Below are 27,751 nucleotides of genomic sequence, written 5' to 3'. Positions count from 1 at the left end.
GTTCTTCTCCAAGTTACATAAATACCCACTTTAACCTTTATTGCAACAACAGGACATCACACAGAATTCAACTGTTCGCCTTCCCTTCGCCAAAACACTGTCCTCTCAAAAGATTCCTCGATAGAACTTTCGTCTTCCAAGCAGCCAAGTCGAACCCATGGCTAGCTCAGATGATACTCGAGGCCCCCACTTACCTTGCCTTCAGAAAACTACTAAAAACTTACCTATTCAGCAAACACGACCCTTAATATTCCCTTCACCCCACATAACACTTGCCCCACCCCTGCCCCCTTCCTCCTTCACCAGACCCTCCCTTTTTTCCCACTCTCTACTTCCCTTGTCTAGTTCGATCAAAGCTGCAATTTTTGTTAAATTGTTGTAAATCTTCCCCTCATTGCAGACCGCTGTAAATCGCTGTAATTTATCGTAAATCTGCTTTGATTTTGTTGTAAATCTGCTGGTCAATGCAGGTCATTTGCTAATTGATGTAAACCGCCTAGAACTCGCTGGGTATGGCGGTATATAAGAATAAAGAATAATAAATAGCGGAATTACTGCAGCAGGTTTGTAACCTATCCCAGAGGATTGGAAGATAGCAAATGTTACACCCATCTTTAAAATGGTTCGAGAGGCGACCGGTAAGTCTGACATCGGCCCCGGGGAAGATGGTGGAAGCACTGATAAAAGACAGCATTGATGAGCATCTAGAAAGGAATAAACTGATGAACACAACCCAACATGGCTTCAGCAAAGGAAGATTGTGCCTAACAGTAGAGTAGGCAGACTTGATGGGCTATAGCCCTTTTCTGCCGTCATCTTTCTATGTTTCTAACGAACTTATTACACTTCTTCGAAGGAGTAAACAAGCAAATGGATGAAGGAGACCCTTAGACATTGTATACTTGGATTTCCAAAAAGCCTTCGACAAAGTACCACATGAACGCCTGCTAAGGAAACTAAAGAGCCATGGGGTGGAAGGGGATGTACATAGATGGATCAAAAACTGATTGGCGGGTAGGAGTGAAGGGCCACTACTTGGACTGGAGAGGAGTCACGAGTGGTGTCCCACAGCGATCAGTACTCGGACCACTGCTGTTTAATGTTTTCATAAATGACATAGAAACAGGGCTAAAATGCAAAGTTATAAAATTCTGTGACATTTCCGCTCCCAGAGACGATCATGTCAGAGTGAAATCCGATAATAAATCCTTTGACCAAAATCAGAGACCGACGGAGGGTGATCAGGCAGGAGATCCTGAGCCATCTGAGCCTGAACAGGAGCTAGAATTCAGATTAGCTCCACGTCCTAGTAAAAGACTCAGCTCCCTTAAGAGATTTAATCAGGTTCCCAGTTGCATTCTGCCCAGCAACCTGGGGGGGGGAGCCAGAGAGCACGAAAGTTAGGAACACAGACACTTAGAACAGGGAGTGGCACAAACACTCTTAAACAGCTATCACAGGCAGTAAGAAAGGCTGTACATGAGGACCTGGCAGAGAAGGTTCTCCGGGCCAGGCAAAGGCCTGACCTCGCTCAGGAGCCTATGGAGTGTAAGGATTCCATAGCTCAAGAGTCAGCAGAGCAGTTGGGTGCTCCAGAAAACATGGACACGGCTGAATGGAATATGCCTGAAGCTGAAAACATGGAAGACATGGATGTGAACTTGGCAGTCTCTCACTAAGGACTGAAGTACTGGTTTCTATAAGGATATAGTTGTGAAGACTGTTTGCTGGAAAACTATTTTGTTTTTTTGTGAAAAAGTTTTGGTTCTACAGCAAAACCAAGCTGAGAGCAGTGGTGCAGCAGCTTTCAGCATTGATTATGCTGCTGCACTCCAGCTGTGCAAAAGCCAGGAGAAACTGAAGGACGTTTTTCTTTTGGACTTGTGGAGCAGTTTCCCTGTTACCTGTTTAACTTCAAGGGACTTACAGAACTGGGGTAGGATCCCCGAAAAGCTAGGGTAGGATTCTGCAGGAGCTTGTTAAAGCCATTTAAGAAAGGGGAACCAGCAATTCTGTTACCCAACAGTGGAAAGGACTGCAGAGGTGCCATTGCTGGAAATAGCAAAAGTCTGCAAAACTGCATTTTCTTTCTTTTCATGTTTGAAGTTTGTTTTGCAATGCAGTACATAAATGCCTGGTGAAGAAACAAGACTGTATGATTGAAAGTCCAGGACTCAAGAATAATCTTGAGGACTTTTCCTTTTTGGGACTAGTTTTTGTTTTTCTCTTGTTGAATGTATGGTTCAGAGCTGGGGAAAGCTAATAGAACCTTATTGTGGACTCCTATGAACTTACCTGATACAAAAACTTCTGTTCTTCCATTGAACTGTTTTGGGAGGATAGAAATCTTTTTCCTTTGGAGCAAAAAGGAAGATAGTGTTAATGCTTCCTGGTATTATTTTTGGTTTCCTATTTTGTCCTTTTTTTTTATTTTTTCTAACAAATTAAACCTTTGACCTTTTTTGATTTGAATTGGCTTTCGCTGGTGTTTATTGTAGTGAAATCCAAAGTATTGGGACATCAGTAAGGTCTTCCATATTGGGAGCCATGCCAGCGTCGTGCTGCCGCCTGTCGGTGGTCCTCCACAAGCTTCCAGGGACCCTGGCAAGTGACAATTCGCAGACGACACGAAACTCTTTAGTGGGGTTAGGAGCAAAGAGGACTGTGAAGATTTACAAAGGGACCTGAACAAACTGGGAGAGTGGGTGAATAAATGGCAGATGAAGTTTAATGTAGAGAAATGCAAAGTCTTGCATGTAGGACACAGAAACCCAATGTACAGCTATACGATGGGGGGGCTGGTAATGGGTGAGAGTAACCTTGAGAAAGACTTAGGGGTAATGGTATACAGATCAATGAAGCCGTCGGCGCAGTGCGCAGCGGCCTCAAAAAAGGCGAACAGAATGCTAGGTATAATCAAGAAGGGTATTACAACCAGAACGGCAAAAGTTATCCTGCCGCTATATCAGGCAATAGTGCGCCCGCATCTGGAATACTGCGTCCAATTCTGGTTGCCGTACCTTAAGAAGGATATGGCTATACTCGAGAGGGTTCAGAGGAGAGCGACGCGACTGATAAAGGGTATGGAAAACCTAACATATGCCGAAAGATTGGAGAAACTGGGCCTCTTTTCCTTGAAGAAGCGGAGGCTTAGAGGGGACATGATAGAGACTTACAAGATCATGAAGGGCATGGAGAAAGTGGAGAAGAACAGATTTTTCAAAATTTCAAAAAATACAAGAATAAGGGGGCATTCGGAAAAGTTAAGAGGGGACAGATTCAGAATCAATACTAGGAAGTTCTTCTACACCCAGAGGGTGGTGGACACCTGGAATGCGCTTCCAGAGGGTGTGATACGACAGAGTACGCTACAGGGTTTCAAGAAGGGTTTGGATAAATTTCTGAAGGATAAGGGGATTGAAGGGTATAGATAGAGGATTGGATGATATCCTGAAGGAAAAGGGGATTGAGGGGTACTGATAGAGAATTACTATGCAGGTCCTTGACCTGATGGGCCGCCGCGTGAGCAGCCTGCTGGACGGGATGGACCTCTGATCTGACCCAGCAGAGGCACTGCTTATGTACTTATGTCCTATGTCATGTATATGGCCATTCAGTTGAGGATGCGTTGGGATGGTGTAGTTGAGCAGGAGTGAGCTTCGAAGGAGGCATAGTAACATAGTAGATGATGGCAGATATAGTCCATCTAGTCTACTCGAATCTGATTCCATCTGAAAATTTGTTGGTTTTCTTCTTCATCTCCTTAACTATTTCTGGGCAAGGATCTAAAGCTCTGCCCAGTACGTTCTTAGGTTCCAACTACTGAAGTCTTTGTCAAAGCTCACTCCAGTCCATCTACACCAGGGATCTCAAAGTCCCTCCTTGAGGGCCGCAATCCAGTCTGGTTTTCAGGATTTCCCCGATGAATATGCATTGAAAGCAGTGCATGCACATAGATCTCATGAATATTCATTGGGAAAATCCTGGAAACCCAACTGGATTGCGGCCCTCAAGGAGGGACTTTGAGACCCCTGATCTATACCCTCCCAGTCATTGAAGCCCTCCCCAGCCCGTCCTCCCCCAAACGGCCATATACAGACATAGACCGTGCAAGTCTGCCCAGTACTGGCCTTAGTTCTTCAATATTTACAAATATTTTCTGATTCTAGACCCTCTGTGTTCATCCCATGCTTTTTTGAACTTCGTCACCGTTTTACTCTCCACCACCTCTCTCGGGAGCACATTCCAGGCATCCACCACCCTCTCCATAAAGAAGAATTTCCTTACATTTCTCTTGAGTTTCCCACCCCTCAACCTCAAATTATATCCTTTGGTTTTACCATTTTCCTTTCTCTGGAAAATATTTTGTTGTATGTTAATACCTTTCAAGGTTTTGAATGTCTGAATCATATCTCCCCTGTCCCTTCTTTCCTTTGGTATACATATTCATGGCTTCCACTCTCCTCATATGTCTTGTGGCTCAAGCCTCCTATCATTTTCATCGTCCTCCTCTGGACCGCTTCAAGTCTTCATACGTCCTTCGCCAGATACGGTTTCCAAAACTGAACACAATACTCTAAGTGGGGCTTCACCAATGACCTGTACAGGGGCATCAACACCTTCGTTCTTCTACTGGTCACGCCTCTCTTTAAACAGCCCAGCATCCTTATGGCAGCAGCCACCGCCTTGTTGCACTGTTTTTTGCATTTAGATCTTTGGACACTACCACTCCAAGTTTCCTCTCCCCATCCGTACATATCAGCCTCTCCCCTCCCAGCATATTCGGCTCCTTCCGATTATTAATCCCCAAATGCATTACTCTGCATTTCTTTGCATTGAATTATGGTTGCCAGATATTACACAATTCCTCTAACTTATGTAGATCCTTTTTCATGCTTTCCACTCCCTCCTCGGTGTCTACTCTGTTACAAATCATGGTAACATCAGCAAAAATGCAAACCTTTCCTTCTAACCCTTCAACAATGTCACTCACAAACATATTGAACAGGATTGGCCCCAGCACCGAACCCTGAGGGACTCCACTAGTCACCTTTCCTTCCTCCGAACGACTTCCATTAACTACCACCCTCTGGCGTCTGTCCGTCAACCAGTTTCTAATCCAGTTCTCCACTTTGGGTCCTAACTTCAGCCCTTCAAGTTTGTTTAAAAGCCTCCTATGAGGAACTGTGTCAAACGCTTTGTTGAAATCTAAGTAAATTACATCTAGCATATGTCCTCGATCCAGCTCTCTGGTCACCCAATCAAAAAATTCAATCAAGTTCGTGTGGCACTATTTACCTTTAGTAAACCCATGTTGCCTTGGATCCTGTAGCCCAGGGGTGCCCAAAAGGTCGATCATGATCGATCAGTCAATCGCAAAGGCAATACGAGTTGATCATGGAGCCCATCCCGGGATCCGTGATAGACTCGCATTGCCTTTGCATTCTGTCTGTTCCCCGATGTAACAGGCCAGCAGCAACTACGGAAGCGCCGGGCAAGCCAGCCTCCCCCCATCCCCGATGTCAATTCCGACATCGGAGAGGAAGTTCCAGGCCAGTCAATCGCTGCCTGGCTGATCAGGAACCCCCTCTCCGACGTCAGAATTGTCGACGGGGGGGAAGGCTGCGGCATTGGGAAACAGGGAGAACTAGGCGGCAATGGCTGTGGTGGTTGGGGGCCTGTTTTCAGATTTCGGCGGTGGCTTGGGGGCCTGTTTCCAGATGACAGCCCCAGTAGTAGCTTAGGGAGAAAAAAAAGAGAGACAGGGAGGCAGAACAGGGAGACAAAAAGACAGACGGAGACAAAAAGAAAGAAAGGGGAGGGGTTAGGGACAAAGGAAGGAAAAGGGGGAGGGAATGGAGTGTGTCGAGGGCAGGGGGCAGGCAGAGAGACAGGAAGAAAATGTTGGATTTATGGAAGCACAGAGATGTTGGTTGGGGAATGGAATGAGGTCTGGAGGAGATGAAGCATGCAGGAAGCAGAAAGGAGGGAAGATATATTGCATGCACAGTCAGAAGAAAGTGCAACCAGAGATTCATGAAATCACCAGACAACAAAGGTAGGAAAAATGATTTTATTTTTAAGTTAGTGATCAAAATATGTCCGTTTTGAGAATTTATATCTGCTGTCTATATTTTGCACTATGGTCCCCTTTTACTAAACCGCAATAGCGGTTTTTAGTGCAGAGAGCCTATGAGCATCAAGAGCAGTGCAGGGCATTCAGCGCAGCTCCCTGCGCTAAAAACTGCTATCATGGTTTAGTACAAAGCAAGGGGATATATTTGTCTATTTTTGTATAGTTGTTATTGAGGTGACATTGTATATTTTAAAGTCATCTGACTTGTCCTCTTTGAAAACCCCCCGAATATAAATGATAATTAACATTTTCTCTGCGAACAGTGTGTTTTGGGTTTTTTAAAATTTTATTGTTGGTAGATCATTTTGACTTGGTCATTTTAAAAGTAGCTCGCAAGCCAAAAAAAGTGTGGGCACCCCTGCTGTAACCCATTAGATTCTAGAAAGTTCACTATCCTTTCTTTAAGCAACACTTCTATTATTTTTCCAACAACTGAAGTGAGTCTCACCGGCCTGTAGTTTCCTGCTTCATCCCTGTGACCACTTTTATGAATAGGGACCACATCCGCTCTCCTCCAATCCCCAGGAATCACTCCCGTCTCCAGAGATTTGTTGAGCAAGTCTTTAATAGGACCCGCCAGAACCCCTCTAAGCTCCCTCAATATCCTGGGATGGATCCCATCTTGTCCTATCGCTTTGTCCACACTCAGCTTTTCAAGTTGCTCATAAACACTCTCCTCCGTGAATGGCACAGAATCTACTCCATTTTCTTGTGTATCTTTGCCAGACAATTACATTACATTACATAATAATAATAATAACTTTATTTTTCTATACCGCCATAGTCAAACTGACTTCTAGGCGTTTCACATAGAAAGAAGGCTGGACAATCAGCGAATTACACAATGCAAGAAGAAGGAAGTTACATAATAATTAAGGAAGCATCGGGAAGGAATACATGAGAGAAAGAAATTACCTAATACATTGGGGTAATAAAGGGAAGAATGTCTGAGAGAGGTCGTCTGATTAGGCAAGGATTTTAATTGATTTTCGGAATGTGTTGTAGGTCTGTCTGGCTTTGTTTATGTGGTTTCCCAGCCAGGATTCCTGTCTGTTTGCTTGGAACGTGACTTCTATTCCGCCTATACCTTGCAGTTCAAGGCGGATTACAAAAGAGCTAACTGGACATTTCCAGTAATGTTACAATTGTTTTTTGGTTATAAAAGAGGTAAGATAGCTGGATAATTTCCAGGAGAACTTGCAAATTGGATAGTAAAAATGACTGGACATTTCTAGGTAATATTACAAATAGGTTACAAATAAGATTACATTACATTTTAGGGATCTGTATTCTTGGTTGGTATTTTGAGGAGGAAGAGATTACCAAAGTGGAGGCTTTGGGAGGGGAATTTACCAGGGAGGAGAGGGAAGAGGGGGAGGGCTAAGATATCTGGATAAATTTTTTGAATAGCAGGGTTTTGATTTCTTTTCGAAATGTTTTGAGATCTCCTGTTGCCGTCAGTAGGTTGGAGATGGAGTGGTCAAGTTTCGCTGCTTGCGTCGCAAGTAGGTTGTCAAACATCTTCTTGCGCTGAGTGCCTTTGAGCAGAGGGTAGGCAAATGGGGTCAGGGTTCTTCTTTGTTTTGTGGTGAGGATCTGATTTAGGCGGTTGTTTAGGTAGGAGGGGGCAGAGCCATTTAATGCTTTGAACAATAGACAGTAGAATTTGAATTGAATTCGTGCTTGTATTGGTAGCCAGTGAGAGTCTAGGAAGGCAGTGGTGATGTGATCATATTTTTTTAGAGAGTAGATCAGTCTGAGAGCGGTGTTTTGTATTGACTGGAGTTGTTTTAGCATGTTGGCAGGGCAAGGTAGATAGAGGGAATTGCAATAGTCCAGTAGACCTAGGACTAGGGATTGGACAATTAGCCTGAATTGCTCTGGGACGAAGAATTTTCTTATTTTATGTAGATTTCTCAAAATTAAAAAAGCTTTCTGGGTTGTCTTATTGATTTGGGCCTGCTTTGTGCAGCATCTGTCTATCGTTACTCCTAGGAGTTTAAGTTCGGGCTGTATTGGGTATTCGGTGTTCTTAATTTCCAGTTCTGTGATGGTGGGGGTTTTGGCCTTTTCGAGCAGATTTTTGTTTTATCTGAGTTTAGTTTCAGTTTGTAGTCTACCATCCATTTTTCCACTGCGTCTAATGTTTTTTCTAGTTTTACTGTTGAGGTGAGCTCTGGTGGGTCAAAGGGGAGGAGAATGGTGATGTCATCTGCGTAGCTGAAGGATGTAACATTTAAATTGTCTAAAGTGGTTCCAAGGGAGGAGATAAAGAGGTTGAAGAGCGTAGGTGATAGTGGTGATCCTTGTTGGACCATGGTTCTGATTTGGTATCGTTGGACTTTACTCTGTAGGCTCTTGATTTGAGGAATCCTTGGAACCAATTGTAATCCTTGCCTGAGATCCCAATGGTGTCAAGTATCTGTAGCAGTATGGAGTGGTCGACCAGGTCAAATGCTGCAGAGAGATCAAGTTGGATTATCAGCATCTTTTTGCCTTTGCTAATATTCTGTTGAGCTGTGTCTAGTAGAGTTACTAGTAGTGTCTCTGTGCTGTGATTGGTTTGAAATCCTGATTGTGAGGGGTGAAGTAGGTTATGGTCTTCCAGGTAGTTAGTGAGGAATTGTGCAACTAGACCTTCTATTATTTTAACGTATATTGGTATTGCAGTGATGGGTCTATAGTTGGAGGGGTTGTCTATTGGACCTTTGTGATCTTTCACAATTGGGGTGATCAGAAAACGTCTAAAAACTCAACTGTTCCTAAAGTATCTAGACAACTGACCCACTCATCTTCTTTCTCCTCCATAGTGATTCCTCCGTCCTATTAATCTCTTTCTCCTCAACAATGCATTTCCGGTCCTATTAAATCTTCTCTTCCCCCCCTCTTAAATTCAATCAATTTGTACCTCGCTTAATCTATTGTAAACCGCATAGAACTTAACGGTATTGCGGTATATAAACTGTTATTATTATTATTATGATCTCTCCTAGGTCCTGTGGGAATAGTCCTTCCGTTAGTGTGGTTTGTATCCATTGCATGAGGCTAGCTCTGAATGTGGTGGAGGCGTTTGACATCGGGTAGATGGGGCAGTTATTTAGGTCGCATGATGCTTGACTGTATTTCTTGTAGAGTCGATTCATATCTGACCAATGTACTGCTGGAAAGTTAGTCCAGCTTCTGTCTGCAGCAATGGCTTCTCCTATTGAAGGGTTTGTAGTTATCTCATCGAGGTGTGTGTGTGTATTGTTGAAGGTAGTTCTGATCTTGGTGATCTTGTTTTTGAACTGGTCTGCAAGTTGGATGGCTGTCGGTGGATGGCTTCCTTGTGTAGCTAGGAAAGGTTTGTTATCTGTGAGGTTCTTTACTAGATTGAATAGCTTTTTTGTGTCTAGAGTTTCCATGCCTACCATTTTGGAGTAGTAGGCTTTCCGTTTTTCCTTGAGTTTGTTCTTGTATTGTTTGATTTGGATTCTCTATGCTATTTTGGTGTGTTCTAGGTTCTTTTTTTTCCCCATTCTCTTTCTAGTTGTCTGCAGAGCTTTTTTAATTGGAGAAGTTCGGTATCGAACCATCTGACGGTCTGCAGATTCTGAGTTTTCATTTTTCTGGAGTGAGCTCATTCGGGATGGTTTCGCTTAAGGTTCACCATTGGGATATGAATTCATTGGGGGCTATGGTAGCGATTGTGGGGTCTGCTTTATCCCAGAACGTGGTGGGTTCAAATTTTTGGTGTGTTTTGAAGGGGATTTTGAGGGGATGTTGTTTGTTATTGTGTTGAACCCAGTTGATGTTGAAGGTGTATTTGTAGTGGTTTGACCAGAAGGAGGGATGCCAGGCCCCGTTTGAGATGTGAATTTCAGGATTGTGAGGGTGTTGGGTCATGTATGCAGCGATATCTAATTGGTGGCCTTTTTCATGTGTGGGTTGGGGATTGAGGATCTGGTAGGTCAGTGCTTTGGGGTATGAGAGTATATTTTCTACTTGTTTGGAGGTGTGGTCTTCTAGGTGGAGGTTTATGTCTCCAAGAAGCAGGTTATGAGGTGGTGATAGAGAGTTCTGGTAAATCTTGGTCTTTCTCCAGGTTTTTCTTCCATGAACACAGAACAGAAGAATTTGTTTAACATGTTTACTTCTTCCTCATCACTCTCCACATATCGGTTCCCAGCATCTTTTAGTTTATCAATTCCATTTTTCATCTTCCTCCTTTCACTAATATATCTGAAAAATTTTTGTCTCCCTTTTTTACATTTTAGCCATTTGCTCTTCCACCTGTGCTTTTGCCAGATGTATCTCCCTCTTGGCTTCCTTCAGTTTCACCCTGTAGTCCTTTCTGTACTCTTGCGTTTATTTTATATTTCAGGAACGCCAACTCTTTTGCCTTTATTTTCTCTGCCACTAGTTTAGAGAAACATGTCGGCTTCCTTTTTCTCTTGTTTTTATTAATTTTCTTCACATAAAGGTCCGTAGCCATTTTTATCGCTCCTTTCAGCTTAGACCACTGTCTTTCCACTTCTCTTATGTCTTCCCATCCTAACAGCTCTTTCTTCAGGTACTCTCCCATTGCATTAAAGTCTGTACGTTTGAAATCTAGGACTTTAAGTAACGTGCGGCCGCTCTCCACTTTAGCCGTTATATCAAACCAAACCGTTTGATGATCGCTACTTCCCAGGTGAGCACCCACTCGAACATTAGAGATACTCTCTCCATTTGTGAGGACCAGATCCAATATCGCTTTTTCCCTCGTGGGTTCCATCTCCATTTGTCTAAGCAGAGCCTCTTGTAAGGCATCTACAATCTCCCTATTTCTTTCCGATTCCGCAGACAGAACATTCCAGTCCGCATCCGGCAGGTTGAAATCTCCCAACAGCAGAACCTCCTCTTTCCTTCCAAACTTGTGGATATCCACAATCAGATCCTTATCAATTTGCTGCGATTGAGTTGGAGGTCTGTAGACTACACCCACATAGATAGAAGTTCCATCTTCTCTTTTCAGAGCAATCCATATCGCTTCTTCCTCTCCCCAGGTCCCTTGCATTTCGGTCGCTTGGATATTGATCTTTACATAGAGAGCTACTCCTCCACCTTTTTGACCATCTCTGTCCTTTCTATAAAGATTTTATCCCAGTATGTTTGCATCCCATCCATGGGATTCACTGAACCACATCTCTGTGATAGCAACAATATCCAGAGACTGCAGTAGATGGACAATACTGGGCAGAGCTCTGGGTTTCTGATTAATTTATAGAGTGTGTACGGTTGGGCAGACTGGATGGACCATTCGGGTCTTTATCTATCATCATTTACTATGTTACTGTCCTATGCCCCCCTTATTCAGAGCTTTCAAATGCACTAGAATGTGTGATCACTACAGTTGTGATTGTGGCTACAAACAAGTTTCAGTGATATAACTTTGATCTCCTTTCCTATATCAGTCTACTCTAGTCTGTGATTTCAATGACTCTGGTCTTCCTTATCCTTTGGGCTTTATAGATGGTTTTCTGCATTCTCCATATAGTCCACTAGATGGTGATATTATACTGCATATTAGGCACCTTGGGGTCAATTCATTGGTTTTGCTGAAGATTTTTTTATACCAATGTTATGATGACCTGCCAGGATGCATCAGTGAGGTGTGAGGGGGGGGGCCTAGTGCTGGATTAGGTGGAAGAAGTAACAACCAGAAGAAATGGCCAACCAGCAGAAGTAGCATAAGAACATAAGAATTGCCACTGCTGGGTCAAACCTGCAGTCCATCATGCCCAGCAGTCCACTCATGCGGCGGTCCTCCAGTCAAAGACCAGCGCCCTAACTGAGAATTGCCCTACCTGCGTATGTTCTGGTTCAGCAGGAACTTGTCTAACTTTGTCTTGAATCCCTGGACTCCGGAAGAGTGTTCCAGTTTTCTACCACTCTCTGGGTGAAGAAGAATTTCCTTATGTTCATATGGAATCTATCCCCTTTCAACTTTAGAGAGTGTCCTCTCGTTCTCCCTACCTTGGAGCGGGTGAACAACCTGCCCTTATCTACTAAACCTTCAGTACCTTGAATGTTTTAATCATGTTCCCTCTCAATCTCCTCTGTTCGAGGGAGAAGAGGCCCAGTTTCTCTAATCTTTCGCTGTATGGCAACTCCTCTACCCCCTTAACCATCTTGGACATAGGGACATAGCGTTCTAGTCGCCCAAAGTTGACACCAGTAAAATGTTCATTCTTAACTATTCTTTTTTTGAAAATTGTCTATCTGTACGTCCAGGCGTTTGATTGTCCAGACCGCCACTATGTCTATCTTTATACCACGTTCTCAACCAAAAATTCATCCAAGCCTCAAACTTCTAGAACCAGACCTTTTGGACAAGTGAGGGGTCAGTATTGTGATGGACTGGCCACCCAGACATGGTAACAGAGCAGTAGGACACCTTGCAGGGCACTGCTGTGAACTTCACAAAAAGGGTGCCAGATAAACATCTCACCAGAACTCCCTTATAGGATACGGATAATGCCCCAAAAACCACTATACCCATTTGTCTAAAATCCCAATAGCCCTTATGGTTGCAGGTGGCACCTATATGGCAGTACAGTAGGGTTTTTTGGGAGCTCACATTTTCCACCATTATTGTAGTGGTTAGAGTGGCTTATGGGCCTGCGTTTTCCTCTCTATGGTTCACTAGCCCATCCCTCAGACTACTTAAGCCACCTCTGTGCAGCTCTACTAGGCTTTTTTATGCCATGTATTGATGTTCTGGAGACAGCTATGTACGTTTTTATTCTGAACTTTGTGGGGGTTCAACAGGGTCAGTGAACACGGGGGGGGGGGGGAGGTGTCTTTACTTTGTCTCTGCAGTGGCTATCTGGTCACTTTTGATACCTTTTGGGCACTTACAATGTCTAACTCACCATGTGTAAGTTTTGCCTAGGCAGTCTCATCAAACATTCGATTATCCCTGCAGGACAACTAAGTCTAGGTCGGCCCACATCCCACCCTAACCACTCCTCCCAAAACGTCTCTTTCAGCTCAGGACACACAGCTGGATTCAGAGGTCTAAAATGTCCCTGGATACGTCCAAAAAGCCATTTCGATTATCGGCATTTGGACGACCTGTCCTTTAGATCATCCAAGTGCCAACTTGGATGGGTTTTTAGACGTAATGTACAGTTTTCAGGTTGAATTTGCCATAGTTACAGTGGAAGATCTTTCAGGTTTTTGTCTTAACGTGACACCTACCGGGATCTAGTACCAATATACTTTCTTTGTAATCCATCAGTCACGGGCGAGGGAGTTAGGTGAAGAGGTATATTTTTATTTCTTTCCTAAAGCTGAGGAGTCCTTCAAGGGATCTAATCTATGGGAGCAATCGATTCCATTGGCACGGTATGAAGTAGGAGTAGGAACATCGTTTGACGATTTGCAGTTGAAGAGCACGACCAGGGGGCATTGTGAGGCGTATTTCATCCTGGGAGTGGAGGGACCTGTTCGGCAAGTACGGAGGGAGCTTTGCCGTCATGTAGCCCGGTGCAAGGATTTGAATGCTAGCATCAGGCTCTTGAAGGCACAACATTTCACTATGGGTAGCAAGTGAGCCAACACTAGGAGACAGGGTCATGGGCACGGAGGTTTTTAGAAGTCTGATTGCTGCATTTTGTACATGCTGAAGACATCGTACATTATTTGCCTTGAGACCGTTGAATAATGCATTGCAACAATCCATGCAGGACAACCCTAAGGCATAGAGTAGCTTGGTGGAGTCAGACTCATAAAAGTAGTTCCTTATTTTCCAGAGTTGTCACAGGTAGTAAAATGAGGAAGATACCACCTGAGAAATATGGTTGGAAAATGACAGGTTGGAGTCAAGGAGTATTCCTAGGCTGTGCACTTGGTCTTTCGCAGTTATAGTAGTTGAGTTGGGGGCAGTTGCAGCATTCTTTATGGATCCAAAGGAGTTCCATTTTGGAGGCGTTTAGTTGCAATTTGTTGACGGACATCTAAATTTTGATTTCTGAGAGGCAGTTTAGGAGTTTCAAAATCTGGGTGTTTCTCCTAGCGGTAGGTATTGGATGTCATCCGCGAAAGAGTGAATCTGTATTTGGGATTTGTAGGCTATGTCTAGGACAGGTCTAACGTAGAGGTTGAATAATAAGGGGATAGCAGAGTCCTCTGCGGAACACCGTATTTGATTGGTTTTGATTTTGTTAGTGCATCATTGAGCAGAATGCTTTGGATCTGTATTCAGGAAGGAGCAAATCAAGATACACCTACAGTGAGTGAGGACAACCACAAGGAAGACGAGTCCGGTGCAAGCCAACGCCAGGATGAGGGAAGATGGAAGTGCACAGAGGACACGGACCTATGGCTGGAGAGATGGTCATACACCAGGGACACGGACCTGTGGCTAGAGAGGCAAGAGACAATAGAGAGGACAGCAATCATCGTGGGGGACTCCATCATCAGACAAGTCAACAGCCACATAGCGGGAGGAAGACAGGATTGGCTGGTGACCTACCTACTGGGAGCCAAGGTAGAAGATATAGTGAGTCGCATCGACAGGATCATCGACAGCATGGAAGAGGAAGATATGGCAGTGGTGATCCACGTGTGGACAAACAATGTGAGCAATAGGAACTACAGCAGGGAAGGACTGAAGGTCCAGTTCCGGATGCTAGGAGGGAAGCTGAAGAGCAGAACACTGAGGGTAGCGTTCTCGGAGATCCTGCCGGTACCCAGGGCCGACGAGAAGAGACAGATGGAGCTGCAAGCAGTCAATGAATGGCGCTGGTGTGAGGAAGAAGGATTCCACTTCATGCGCAACTGGACGACGTTCTGGGGAAAGAGCAAGCTATACAGGAAGGATGGACTCCACCTCAGCAGAGATGGAATGAGGCTACTTGCAAGCAACTTCAAGAGAGAAATTGAGAAGTTTTTAAACTAGGAAGAAGGAGAAAGCCAATAGACGACTAAGAGTCGATGGGTCGGGAACCAGTATACCCAGAGGATACTGTGCAGCAAGATAGCGAGGAAGAATCACCAGATCATAGGCAAGACAGAAATCCTGATGGATCGAAAGGGACACAAGAGGGAAGGAAATGCAAGAAAGTAACAGGCGGCAAACTCAAGTGTATGTACACGAACGCATGGAGCCTAAGGAATAAGATGGGGAAATTGGAAGCTATGACACAAAAAGATAACTTTGACATCATCGGCATTACAGAAACATGGTGGAATGAGGAAAATGTCTAGGACACTGTGCTACTGGGATACAAGAGACAGAGTAGGTAAAAAAGGTGGAGGGTATTGCCTGATACGTCAAAGAGGGAATTGAGTCTACCAGAGAGAACACGCCGGAACCGAAAAATAAGGTAGAGTCTCTATGGGTCAAAATTCCGGGAACCAATGGAATGGAAACGAAGATCAGCATCTACTACTGACCCCCAGGGCAGTCCGAAGAGACTGATGGAGAAATGACGGACCAGATTAAATGCAACTGCAAGGGAGGCAACGCAGTTATCATGGATGACTTCAATTATTTATTTATTTAGATTTTTATCCCGTCCTCCCAGTAGCTCAGAACGGTCTACAAGCTAACATTCACAGTGGAGTACATTTGGACAATACAAATACTATACAGTAGTTTAAATACAAGGACTATACAGTAATTTAAGTACAGGTTATGAATGGACTGTACAGCAGTTTAAGTAGAAGTTTCGAATGGAGAAGAGAGGGTAGAGGGGCGGTGGTTTAAGAGGGGTGAGGCGTAGACTATAGTTGAATTTTAATTGAAGAGGAGGGTCTTTACCGCTTTCCAGAAGGTCATCAATGAGTTCTGTAGCCTGATTTGTGGGGGGAGTTGGTTCCAGAGTTGGGGGATGAAGTGGCTGTAGGAGCGTTTGCGGGCGGTTTCTGACAGGAAGGACCTTCATGGGGGGATGCATAGGTGTTTCTCCATTTCTGAGCGGAGGGAGCAGGCAGGGGGTGTACAGGGTTAGCTTGGATTTTATGTAGGTAAGGGGTGGTGGCGTAAATTATTTTATGTGCTATTACTAGGGCCTTGAATGCACAGCATTGGTTAATTGGAAGCCAGTGTTCAGCGTGGAGGGCTGGGGAGATGGGATCGTAGTAGAGGCTGTGTATGAGGTGGATTGCTGCATTTTGTACCCGCTGGAGGCGCTTGAGATCTTTTTTGGCTACTCCATTAAATAGGGAGTTGCAGTAATCCATCCTGGAGAGGACATAGGCGTAGAGGAGTTGGTCTAGGTCAGGTGTGAAGATGAGGTATATAAGATGAGGTCAGTGAAGATGCGGTATATAAACCTAAGGCTTAGTTTAGTTTAGTTTAGTGTGGAGATGTAGGGTTTGATCCTTCTCAGTTGGTGGAGGTAGTAGAGACTACTTGAGGTATGTGAGTGGACAGGGATAGGTGGCCATCTAACATTACTCCAGGGATAGACTGGAACCTATGCACCTCCGGCTGAAGTAGAGAGAACAAGTTCCTGGATGCTGTGGGCGATTGCTTCCTGGAACAACTTGTCAAGGAAAATATATAGTAACATAGTAACATTGTAGATGACGGCAGATAAAGACCCGAATGGTCCATCCAGTCTGCCCTTCCTGATTCAAATTAAATTTTTTAATTTTTTCTTCTTAGTCATTTCTGGGCAAGAATCCAAATCTCTACCCGGTACTGTGCTTGGGTTCCAACTGCCGAAATCTCTGTCAAAACTTACTCCAGCCCATCTACACCCTCCCAGCCAATGAAGCCCTCCCCAGCCCATCCTTCCACAAACGGCCATATACAGACACATACTGTGCAAGTCTGCCCAGTACTGGCCTTAGTTCAATATTTACTATTATTTTCTGATTCTAGATCCTCTGTGCTCATCCCACACTTTTTTGAACTCAGTCACCGTATTCCTCTCCACCACCTCTTTCAGGAGCACATTCCAGGCAGCCACCACCCTCTCCATAAAGTAGAATTTCCTAACATTGCTCTTGAGTCTCCCACCCCTCAACCTCAAATTATGTCCTCTGGTTTTACCATTTTCCTTTCTCTGGAAAAGATTTTGTTGTACCTTAATACCTTTCAAGTATTTGAATGTCTGAATCATATCTCCCCTGTCCCTCCTTTCCTCTAAGGTATACATATTCAGGGCTTCCAGACTCTCCTCATACGTCTTTTGTCGCAAACCTCCTATCATTTTTGTTGCCCTCTTCTGGACCACTTCAAGCTTTTTTGTGTTCTTCGCCAGATACGGTCTCCAAAACTGAACACAATACTCCAAGTGGGGCCTCACCAACAACCTGTACAGGGGCATTAACACCTTCATTCTTCTACTGGTCACACCTCTCTTTATACAGCCCAGCATCCTTCTGGCAGCAGCCTTGTCACACTGTTTTTACGAATTTAGATCTTCGGACACTATCACCCCAAGGTCCCTCTCCCCATCCGTGTATATCAACTTCTCACCTCCCAGCATATACGAGAGGAAATGCAATTCTGGACTTAATTCTAAATGGACTACAAGGACTAGCGCAAGGTGTAGAAGTAGAAAGGATGCTGGGAAGCAGTGATCACAATATGATCCACTTCAGCCTGGACACAGGGGCAAAACATTGATCCAGAATGACTGCCATACCACTGAACTTCCAAAAAGGGAATTACGAAGGGATGAGAATCATGGTGGGGAAGAAGATTAAGAAGAGGATCAGCAATGTAAAAATGCTAGAGCAAGCTTGGTCTCTTTTTAAGGACACAGTCACTTAGGCACAAAATCTATATATACCGTGTATCAACAAGGGATCCAAGAGGAAAAAGAACAAGGAACTGGCATGGCTCACTGTAGCGGTGAAGGAAGCGATCAGAGACAAGAAGATTTCGTTTAAGGAATGGAAAAGGTAAAAAATGGACGAAAAAGCGCAAACATCAAAGCAGGTGAAATAAGGCGTCAAGAAGGCCCAAAAGAGACTACGAGGAAAAAATAGCCAAGGAGGCAAAAAACTTCAAGCCATTCTTTCGATATATTAAAGGGAAACGACCCGCGAATGAAGCGGTGGGGCCGTTGGATGACCATGGAATAAAGGGAGTGCTAAAGGAGGACAAAACCATCGCTGACAAAATAAACACATTTTTTTGCGTCTGTATTTACCGAAGAGGATATACACAACATACCGGAAGATGATAGGCTATACGCAGGAAACGAAGACAGGGTTGACGGTCAGTCTAGAAGAGGTATGCAGGCAGATTGATAGGCTTAAAAATGATAAATCCCCGGGACCAGATGGTATCCATCTGAGGTTAATCAAGGAACTGAAAGGGGCTATAGCTGAACTACTTCAACTAATCTGTCGATCAAATCAGGAAGGATTCTTTAAGACTGGAAAGTGGTGAATGTTACGCTGATCTTCAAGAAAGGTTCTAGGGGAAATCTGGGAAACTACAGACCAGTGATTCTGACCTCGGTACTGGGAAAGATATGGCTGATGAAGGACCGCGTCATTGATCAGCTTGATGGACACAATCTGATGAGGAACAGCCAGAATGGCTTCAGCAAAGGAAGATCTTGCTTGACAAACTTGCTGCACTTCTTCGAGAGAGTAAACAGGCAGATAGAAAAGGGTGACCTGGTCGGCATCGTATATCTGGATTTTCAGAAGGTGTTTGACAAGGTTCCACATGAACGACTACTTCAAAAAATTGCAAGCCATGGAATCGAGGGTGACATACTCACGTGGATTAAAAACTGGCTGGCGGATAGAAAACAGAGACTGGGGCTAAATGGACAATACTCGGACTGGAAAAGCATCACGAGTGGAATGCCGCAGGGTTTGATGCTTGGACCCATGCTCTACAACATATTTATAAATGACCTAGAGAGTGGTAGAAAACTGGAACGCTCTTCCGGAGTCTGTCATGGGGAAAACATCTCCCAGGGTTTCAAGACAAAGTTAGACAAGTTCATAATGAACAAGGACGTACGCTGGTAGGACTAGTCTCAGTTAGGGTGGTCTTTGACCAGAAGGCCGCCGCATGAGCGGACTGCTGGGCATGATGGACCACTGGTCTGACCCAGCAGCAGCAATTCTTATGTTCTTAGAAATTGGTACCACGAGCGAGGTGATTAAATTTGCAGATGATACGAAGTTATTCAGAGTAGTGAAGATGCAGGAGTATTGCAAAGACCTGTAATGGGACATAAACACTCTTGAGAAATGGGCTGCGACATGGCAACTGAGGTTTAACATGGATAAGTTTAAGATGATGCATTTCGGTAACAAAAATCTTATAAATGAATACAGGATGTCCGGTGCAGTATTTGGAGAGACCCCCAGGAAAGAGACTTGGGAGTACCGGTAAACAAGTCAATGAAGCCATTCGCGCAATGCTTTGCAGCAGTGAAATGGGCAAGCAGAACGCTAGGAATGATTAAGAAAGGGATCACGAACAGATCGGAGAAGGTTATCATGCCACTGTACCAGGCCTTGGAACGCCCCACCTGGAATACTGCATCCAACACTTATCGTAGTACTACTCGAAAAGGTCCAGAGAAGAGTGACTAAAATGGTTAAGGGGCTGGAGTTGCCGTACAGTGATAGATTAGAGAAACTAGGCCTCTTCTCCCTTGAAAAGAGGAGACTGAGAGGGGACATGATCGAAACATTCAAGAGAATGAAGGGAATAGACTTAGTAGATAAAGACAGGTTGTTCACCATCTCCAAGATAGAGAGAACAAGAGGGCACTCTCTAAAGTTAAAAGGGGATAGATTCCGTACAAACTTAAGGAAGTTCTTCTTTACCCAACTGGAACACTCTTCCGGAGACTGTTAGGGGAAAACACCCTCTAGGGATTCAAGACAAAGTTAAACAAGTTCCTACTGAACCAGAACGTATGCAGGTAAGGCTAGTCTCAGTTAGGGCACTAGTCTTTGACCTAAGGGCTGCCGCATGAGTAGAGTGTTGGGCACGATGGACCACTGGTCTTACCCAGCAGCGGCAATTCTTATGTTTTTATGTTCTTATCATAGTGCCATGTCTCTATATCAGAGAGCCGTTCAATGAGAAGAGGATGGCCGTTCTGAGATCCAGCAGCACCAAAAGGACATCATTACCCTTGTGCATGAGTTTCCAGCAGTTGTCGATGATGTCAAGAAGGATGATTTCAGTTCTGTAGAATTTCCTGAATCCCGATTGGAAGGCAGATAGGGCTCCTTGTTTCTCGGTGAAGAAGTGCAATTGGTTTAACACTGTGTTTTTTCCAGGATCCCCCACCCCCTTTTTCCCAAACACCTGTGCTGAAGGACTCACTAATTTCTTCTGTTTGTCAAATTGTCTGCCAGATTTAAAGATGAATACTGTTTCTGGCTGTTTCCTTTTGTGTTTTCACACTTTGTGTGTTGGGCTCTGTTGCTGCTGATGGATGATGACAGCAACTGTCTTTGAGAATTAATAACAGGTTGTCGAGGAGGCCAAGTAGGCATTTAGTTTGAGGATATGTGAAATAGCATTATAAAACCTGTCAACATTGCGGCCAACATGCAGATGTCGGCTTATGTAAACCATACCACACCACATCTCATAAAAAGATATAGCGGAATTAGAAAAGGTACAGAAAAGGGTGAAAAAAATAATAAAAGGGATGGGAAGACTTTCCTATGAGGAAAGGCTAAAGTGAGTAGGGTTCTTCAGATTGGAGAAGAGACGGGCCAAGGGTGATATGATAGAGGTCTATAAAATAATGAGTGGAGTGGAAAGGGTAAGTGTGAATTTCTTGTTCATGCTTTCTAAAAATACTAGGACTAGGGGGCATGCGATGAAGCTACTAAGTAATTGATTTAAAATAAACCGGAAAAAAGATTTCTTCACACAATGTATAATTAAACTCTGGTATTCGTTGCCAGAGAATGTGATGAAATCTGTTAGCTTAGCATGGTTTAAAAAAGGTTTGGCAAATTTCCTGAAAGAGAAGTCTATAGGCCATTATTGAGATGGATCCACTGCTTCTTCCTAGGAGAAGCAGCATAGAATCTCTTTTACTCTTTTAGGATCTTGCCAGGTAATTGTGACCTGGGTTGACCAGCGTTGGACACAGAATGCTGGGATTGATGGACTTTCCATCTGTCTTGGTATGGCAACACTTATGAAATAAATGCATTGAGTATTTTTTCTAATCTAAGCCTATAAGCTGTAATTTCACTCATGCTTTGATGAACTTGACCTCTGAATGTGCCTCACCTGGGTCATATAAAAGATGAAGGGAGACTAGGTGGCATGGATGAGCAGATTGGAGAGGCCATACGAACATCAATCAATTGATATACCAAGAAATGAAATACCAGCAGATATGATCTGGAGTTCCTTCCACAACTCAGATTGGAATAACTACATCAAATTATAGAGCAAATACTCTAATGCATACTGTGTCTTGGACTCATGTCCCCCATAGATTATGAAAGCAGCTCCATTAGGCTTCAAATTATCCCTATTGAATTATCTAACCAATAACCTATACAATGGAAAATTCCTCACCAACAATGGTCATATCATAATAGCCCCAATCCCCAAAAATTGTAAAAGAATCAGCTACATCAATAACCAACTATAGACCTGTAGCATCTATTCCATTTATGGTAAAAATCATGGAAGGATTGGTACATACCCAACTAATGGAATATCTTGACCAATTCTCTCTCCTGCACAAAACTCAATCTGGTTTTAGGCCTCTATTTAGCATTGAAACAGTAATTGCGGCCATTCTGGACAATCTGTGCTACTTGTTCAGTAAGGGCCTCAACGCCCTAATCATGCAATTTGACATGAGTTCCGCCTTTGACTTGGTGGACCATGGAAAACTGTTACAATGCCTAGACGCAATCGGAATCAGAGGAGAAGTACTGAACTGGTTTCGAGATTTCCTTATATTACGCACATACCAAGTCCGTTTTAATCACGATCTCTCAGATACATGGAGCAATCCATCTGGTGTACCACAAGGATCACCGCTATCCCCTTTGCTCTTCAATGTTTACATGTCCTCATTGGGTGCACAACTATCCCAGCTGGGGATAAAACTATTTAGCTACGCTGACGACTTCACGATAATTATCCCATTCAACAACTCTGTCTCAGAAGTCACCCCCAAAGCAACAGAAGTATTAAACCGGATGGAGCAATGGATGATTGAATTCAGACTAAAACTAAACTCAGAGAAAACAAAATTTTTCATAGCATCGCCATACCCACTCGACACTAAAGCATCAATGTGCATCAATAACCTTAGTTATCCCATTCAACCCACTATGAAGGTATTGGGTGTAACACTGGACCAGAACCTGACCATGAAAGACCAGGTAGACTCCTTGATCAGAAAAATCTTTCACACCCTCTGGAAACTTCGGTCCATCAGAGCTTACTTCGATGCCTCATCATTTCAAATTCTAGTACAATCCCTTATTCTGAGTCAACTTGATTATTGTAACATCGCCTACTTGGCACTCCCCTAGAAGTACATGCGGCGATTGCAACTAGTTCAAAATACAGCGGTTAGACTACTCTGTGGACTGAAGAAGTTTGATCATGTGACACCTTCCTATCGACTTTTACACTGGCTACTGATGGAGGCATGTGTGAAATTCAAGTTTGGTTGTTTTTGCTTCAAGGTACTCTATGACTTAGCCCCTAAATACATAACAGACCTTTTCTCTTTCACAACCAACAGACACAAGCGAAGCTCACACCTGAACTTCGTTTCTCCACCGTTTAGAGATTGTAAATTTAAAAGTCATCATCAACATCTTCTCGCACATCAAGCAGCATTATAGGGTAAAGACCTTGAACAATTGCTTGTGCCTACTACCTATGGAGAATTCAGGAAACGCCTGAAAACACATCTATTCCTGAAATACTTAGGAAACCAACCTATTCAATCTTAGTCCTTAACAATCGAGCGCCAGAACCACCTGTCGCTAAATCTGTACTTTGTTTATTCACTCAATCTGTAACATTTCTAATCATTGTAAACCGCGTAGAACTTCACGGTCCTGCAGTATATAAACTGTTATTATTATTATTAATAATCTGCCTTCATTTTTATGCTTTATATGCTTCTTCTATGTATTTTTATAAAAGGGCTTTTGTTTGCATATAGCAGAAAAATTCATTATAAAATTTCCACTAGAAATGGTAATCTGTTCCTGTATGACCCATTCCAGTTTCAGCTTATGCAGAAGAAAAGCAGTTCTTAATGTTACCTGATGGGCATGGAGGAGTTTTCTTATTATGAAATCTAAATTTTTAAAGATTTTTATGAGATCAGTTTACAATTCCAAAGATAGCTTGCATTTTATTCTGTCTTCTAGAATATTCCTTGCGGATGTTTTCTCTCTCTCTTTGTGCTGGTTTGTTACATCTTTTTCTCCCAGATATATACACTTTCCTGATCAAGCTCTTTTTTAGTCCAGCCTTCTGTTAGAGATGTTTTCAGTTTTCCATTATGTAAAGTTGTCTTTGCACATTTGTCCAGCCCAAACGTTATCCTGACATCATGGATTTTTATTCTAAGTACTAGTTTTTAAGCCCGTTACATTAATGGGTGCTAGAATAAATGTGTCTCTGTCTGTCTGTGTTTCTTTATCTCTCTCTCCTTGGCCGCTGTCTGTGTCCTTCTGTCTTCCCTCCCCCCCGAGCAAAGCTGTCTGCCCCAGCACACACTTTCCCCCCAAGCAGCCCCCTTTCCCTCTCCCTGTCTCTCAATGGCCCTCTTCTGTCTTCCCCCCCAGAGCAAAGCTGTCTGTCCCCAGCACACCTCCTCCCCAAAGCAGCCCCCTTTCCTTCTCCCTATCTCTCCATGGCCCCTTCTGTCTTCCCCCCAGAGCAAAGCTGTTTGCCCCAAGCACACCCCTCCCCCCAAAGCAGCCCCCTTTCCCTCTCCCTGTCTCTCCATGGTCCCTTATGTCTCCCCCCCAGAGCAAAGCTGTCTGTCCCTAGCACACCTCCCCCCCAAAGCAGCCCCCTTTTCCTCTCCTTGTCTTTCCATGGCCCCTTCTGTCTTCCCCCCAGAGCAAAACTGTCTATCCCCAGCACACCTCCCCCCCAAAGCAGCCCCCTTTCCCTCTCCCTATCTCTCCATGGCCCCTTCTGTCTTCCCCCCAGAGCAAAATTGTCTGTCCCCAGCACACCTCCCCCCCAAAGCAGCCCCCTTTCCTTCTCCCTATCTCTCCATGGCCCCTTCTGTCTTCCCCCCCAGAGCAAAGCTGTTTGCCCCAAGCACACCCCTCCCCCCAAAGCAGCCCCCTTTCCCTCTCCCTGTCTCTCCATGGCCCCTTCTGTCTCTCCCCCCAGAGCAAAGCTGTCTGTCCCTAGCACACCTCCCCCCCAAAGCAGCTCCCTTTTCCTCTCCTTGTCTTTTCATGGCCCCTTCTGTCTTCCCCCCAGAGCAAAACTGTCTGTCCCCAGCACACCTCCCCCCCCAAAGCAGCCCCCTTTCCCTCTCCCTATCTCTCCATGGCCCCTTCTGTCTTCCCCCCAGAGCAAAACTGTCTGTCCCCAGCACACCTCCCCCCAAAGCAGCCCCCTTTCCTTCTCCCTATCTCTCCATGGCCCCTTCTGTCTTCCCCCCCCCAGAGCAAAGCTGTTTGCCCCAAGCACACCCCTCCCCCCAAAGCAGCCCCCTTTCCCTCTCCCTGTCTCTCCATGGCCCCTTCTGTCTGCCCCCAGAGCAAAGCTGTCTGTCCCCAGCACACCTCCCCCAAAGCAGCCCCCTTTCCTTCTCCCTATCTCTCCATGGCCCCTTCTGTCTCCCCCTTTCCCTCTCCCCCTGGCCCCCGGTATTGATCCGCTTCTTACCTTCCCTCCATCCCGGCGTCTTCTGGCTTGCTCCTCTTCAAAGCAGCCTGCGATCGTGGTGGCCGGCTTTAGCAAACCTCGCAGGCCGCTCTCCAACTCGGTAGCACGTTCCCTCTGACGCAATCCCGTGCGTCAGAGGGAACATGCTACCGAGGTTGGAGAGCAGCCTGCGAGGTTCGCTAAAGCCGGCCACCATCGCAAGCTGCTCTTTAGAGGAGGATCAGCGGCAGCGGCGAGTGAGGGTGGGAGGGTGTGTTCCTTGCCGAGGACACGGGCAGGGAGAGAGCTTGCCTGGCTTCCATGGTGAGTGAGGGCGGGAGGAAGAGGGGAGTGGCCAGAATGTTCCCTGCCGCCGGGTTAGAACACGGTTACGGATCACACACCACGGCGGCAGGGAACACGAAACCCTAAGTGCGCATGTGCGCTTAGGGTTTTATTATATAGGATTTGATATACCAGAATTCATACCATAGCACATCATGGCAGTTTATAATATACAGTATATATAAAAATAGATAAAGAGGGAGACAAATGAGGAATACATGGGAAAAGCCGGAAAGAACACAGAGAGAGGGGGAGAGAGAGACTTGTAGAGTGAATAGCAAATAGAAGTGTGTGTGTGTTGTTGGGGGGGGGAGAGTCTCAAGGTGCTCCAGGAAAACATCACCTGTAAGCTTGATTGAAGATCCAAATTTACGTGGATTTTTTAAAACTAGAGAGTGAGGGTTGAAGGCACATGGATAATGGAAGAGGTCCTAGATATGAAAAGATGGAGTCCTTCAAGGGTTCAAGACAAAGACAAGAAGAGAGGAGGAAGTGAGAGCATGTTGAAGAAACCTGGGAAAAATGGGTTGAACTAACCAACTTTATTTCATTTGTTTTCTTGACAAAATTTAAATTTGTAACCAAAAGGCTTAGAGATCATGGTAGCCATGCCCATTTACCACTAGGTTCATGACAGCAGACCTGGGGGAGTGTATCTTCCGGGGAGGAGCGTGGGGGTGATTGGGCTAGAGGAGGATTATTTGGGGATGGGAGGAGCTGGAGCTGCTACCCGGAAGATAACCAGGCAACAGCAGATATTCAGTCTGGTGGTTGGTTACCTTCATCACATGAAGTTAGAACAGTCTTTTTTTTCCATCCTATCCTTAAATAAGTTCTTAGCCAGCTTGTGAACTTGTATGGTTTATTTTGTGCTGCAGCAAATCCACGAATAAGTTCACCATGGCCTGAATCTACAGCCGGGGTATTCTCTTCCGCAGTGTCTGCTCTGTTCCCACCGCTAACACCGGGCATGGACACCTTTTATCCTGCCATTTTGGAGCTGTAGTGGTCGTCTGACTGAGATTTGATGGGTCTCTGGGTGAAAGCGCGTTGTTCTGCACGTCAGCTCATTGTTTTTATAAACTAATATAAGAAGGTGCTCCCACCAGCCCGTCACTGCCTGCTTTTTCAGACTGCGCTTTCCCTTGCTTTGCAGATTTGGAGAGGCTTCATACAACGCAGGAAGACCAAGCAAGCGAGGGAGCAGGAAATGGTGTTTATTGGCATGGTAAGAATTCTGTTTTAGTTTGTATTTCTTTGGTTTCTGCTCATGCCTTCTCATCAGTACCTTAATGTGAGTTACGTTCAGGTACAGTTCATAGTCTCTTGTCCCCAGAGGTCTTAATAATGCATGTTAAAACCAACTTAAGAGCATAATAACGGGATTTGTGTTATTTAATGTGTATTAAATCACTTTAACTTAAGACAGTCCAAGTTGGTCCAAGTTGCTCTTCTCTAACCTATGATCTAGGGGTCCAGTGCCCAGAACATTTCCTCTGGGCCTTCTAAAGCAGAAGAAGCAGCTGTGGGGGTGGCCAGCCAACAGAAGCAGCACTCTGATCAGGCTGGTGCGCCCTGCACCGCCAGGGCCTTACCACTGCTGCGTTATTGATGATGTCACTGATGAGGCAGGCCGCAGGCAGCCTGTTCACAGCGCTGCTTCTGTCGGCCAGCCGCTGCTGCTGCTTTAGGAGGTCCAAAGTATGTCAGATCTCATGGTGGGGGTGAAGGTGGGGGTGGAGGTGCAGCACAGGGGGATAGGAGGGATGGAAAACTGATGCACAGGGGGATGGGAGGGAGGGATGGAAAGCTGCTGCACAAGGAGATAGGAAGGAGGGGTGGAAAGCTGCTGCACAAGGAGATAGGAAGGAGGGGTGGAAAGCTGCTGCACAGGGGGAGTAAGAGGAAGAATTGTTGGACAAGGGTGGAGGAGAGAAAGGGATAAATGCGACAAGGAGGTAGAAAGGGATGAGAAGGAGAGATCCACGTGGTGGAGAGAAGGGAGACATGTATGGAGAAGAGAGAGGGAGAAATGTTGGACAGAGGGTGAAGGGCAGGGAGAGATGGCACATGGGGAGGGAGAAAGAAATGCTGCACATGATAATGGAGGGGAGGAAGGAAGAGATGCATGGAGGAGAATAGAGAGGTTTGACCCAGGACACAAGGCAGTGAGAGAGAGAGATGGTAGATAGTAGGAAAGAAACAGAAATGTTGGATATAGCAGAGGAAGGGAAGGTACAGAAATGAAAGATGAATGGTGAGCACGGAGAAAGAAGAACATGTGAAATGAGCAGGAGACCCTGGTGAGCAAGATAACAAAAGACAAACAGAAACCAGAGCCTGGGACCAACATGATTTGAATAATAAAATGACCAGACAACAAAATAGAAAATAAAATGATTTTATTCTTCATTTTGTGATTACACTAGGGGGCTCATAATAATTTTGAAAAAGTACAAAAA

At 44.7% G+C, this 27,751-nt stretch overlaps 1 protein-coding gene across 1 annotated transcript in view; it reads left to right on the top strand.

Moving 5' to 3' along the window:
- Positions 1 to 27,751, top strand: part of IQCA1L (IQ motif containing with AAA domain 1 like) — a 151,003-nt gene that overhangs the window by 21,136 nt on the left and 102,116 nt on the right. Inside the window, exon 5 of the mRNA XM_033932752.1 lies at positions 26,446 to 26,517. Coding sequence (XP_033788643.1) covers positions 26,446 to 26,517 — 72 coding nt within the window. The remainder of the gene's footprint in view (positions 1 to 26,445; positions 26,518 to 27,751) is intronic.

The sequence above is a fragment of the Geotrypetes seraphini genome, chromosome 2, assembly GCF_902459505.1.
Source record: "Geotrypetes seraphini chromosome 2, aGeoSer1.1, whole genome shotgun sequence".
Lineage (NCBI taxonomy): Eukaryota > Metazoa > Chordata > Amphibia > Gymnophiona > Dermophiidae > Geotrypetes > Geotrypetes seraphini.
Note: the sequence above shows the minus strand (reverse complement) of the source record. Positions and strands in the feature narration are given on the sequence as shown.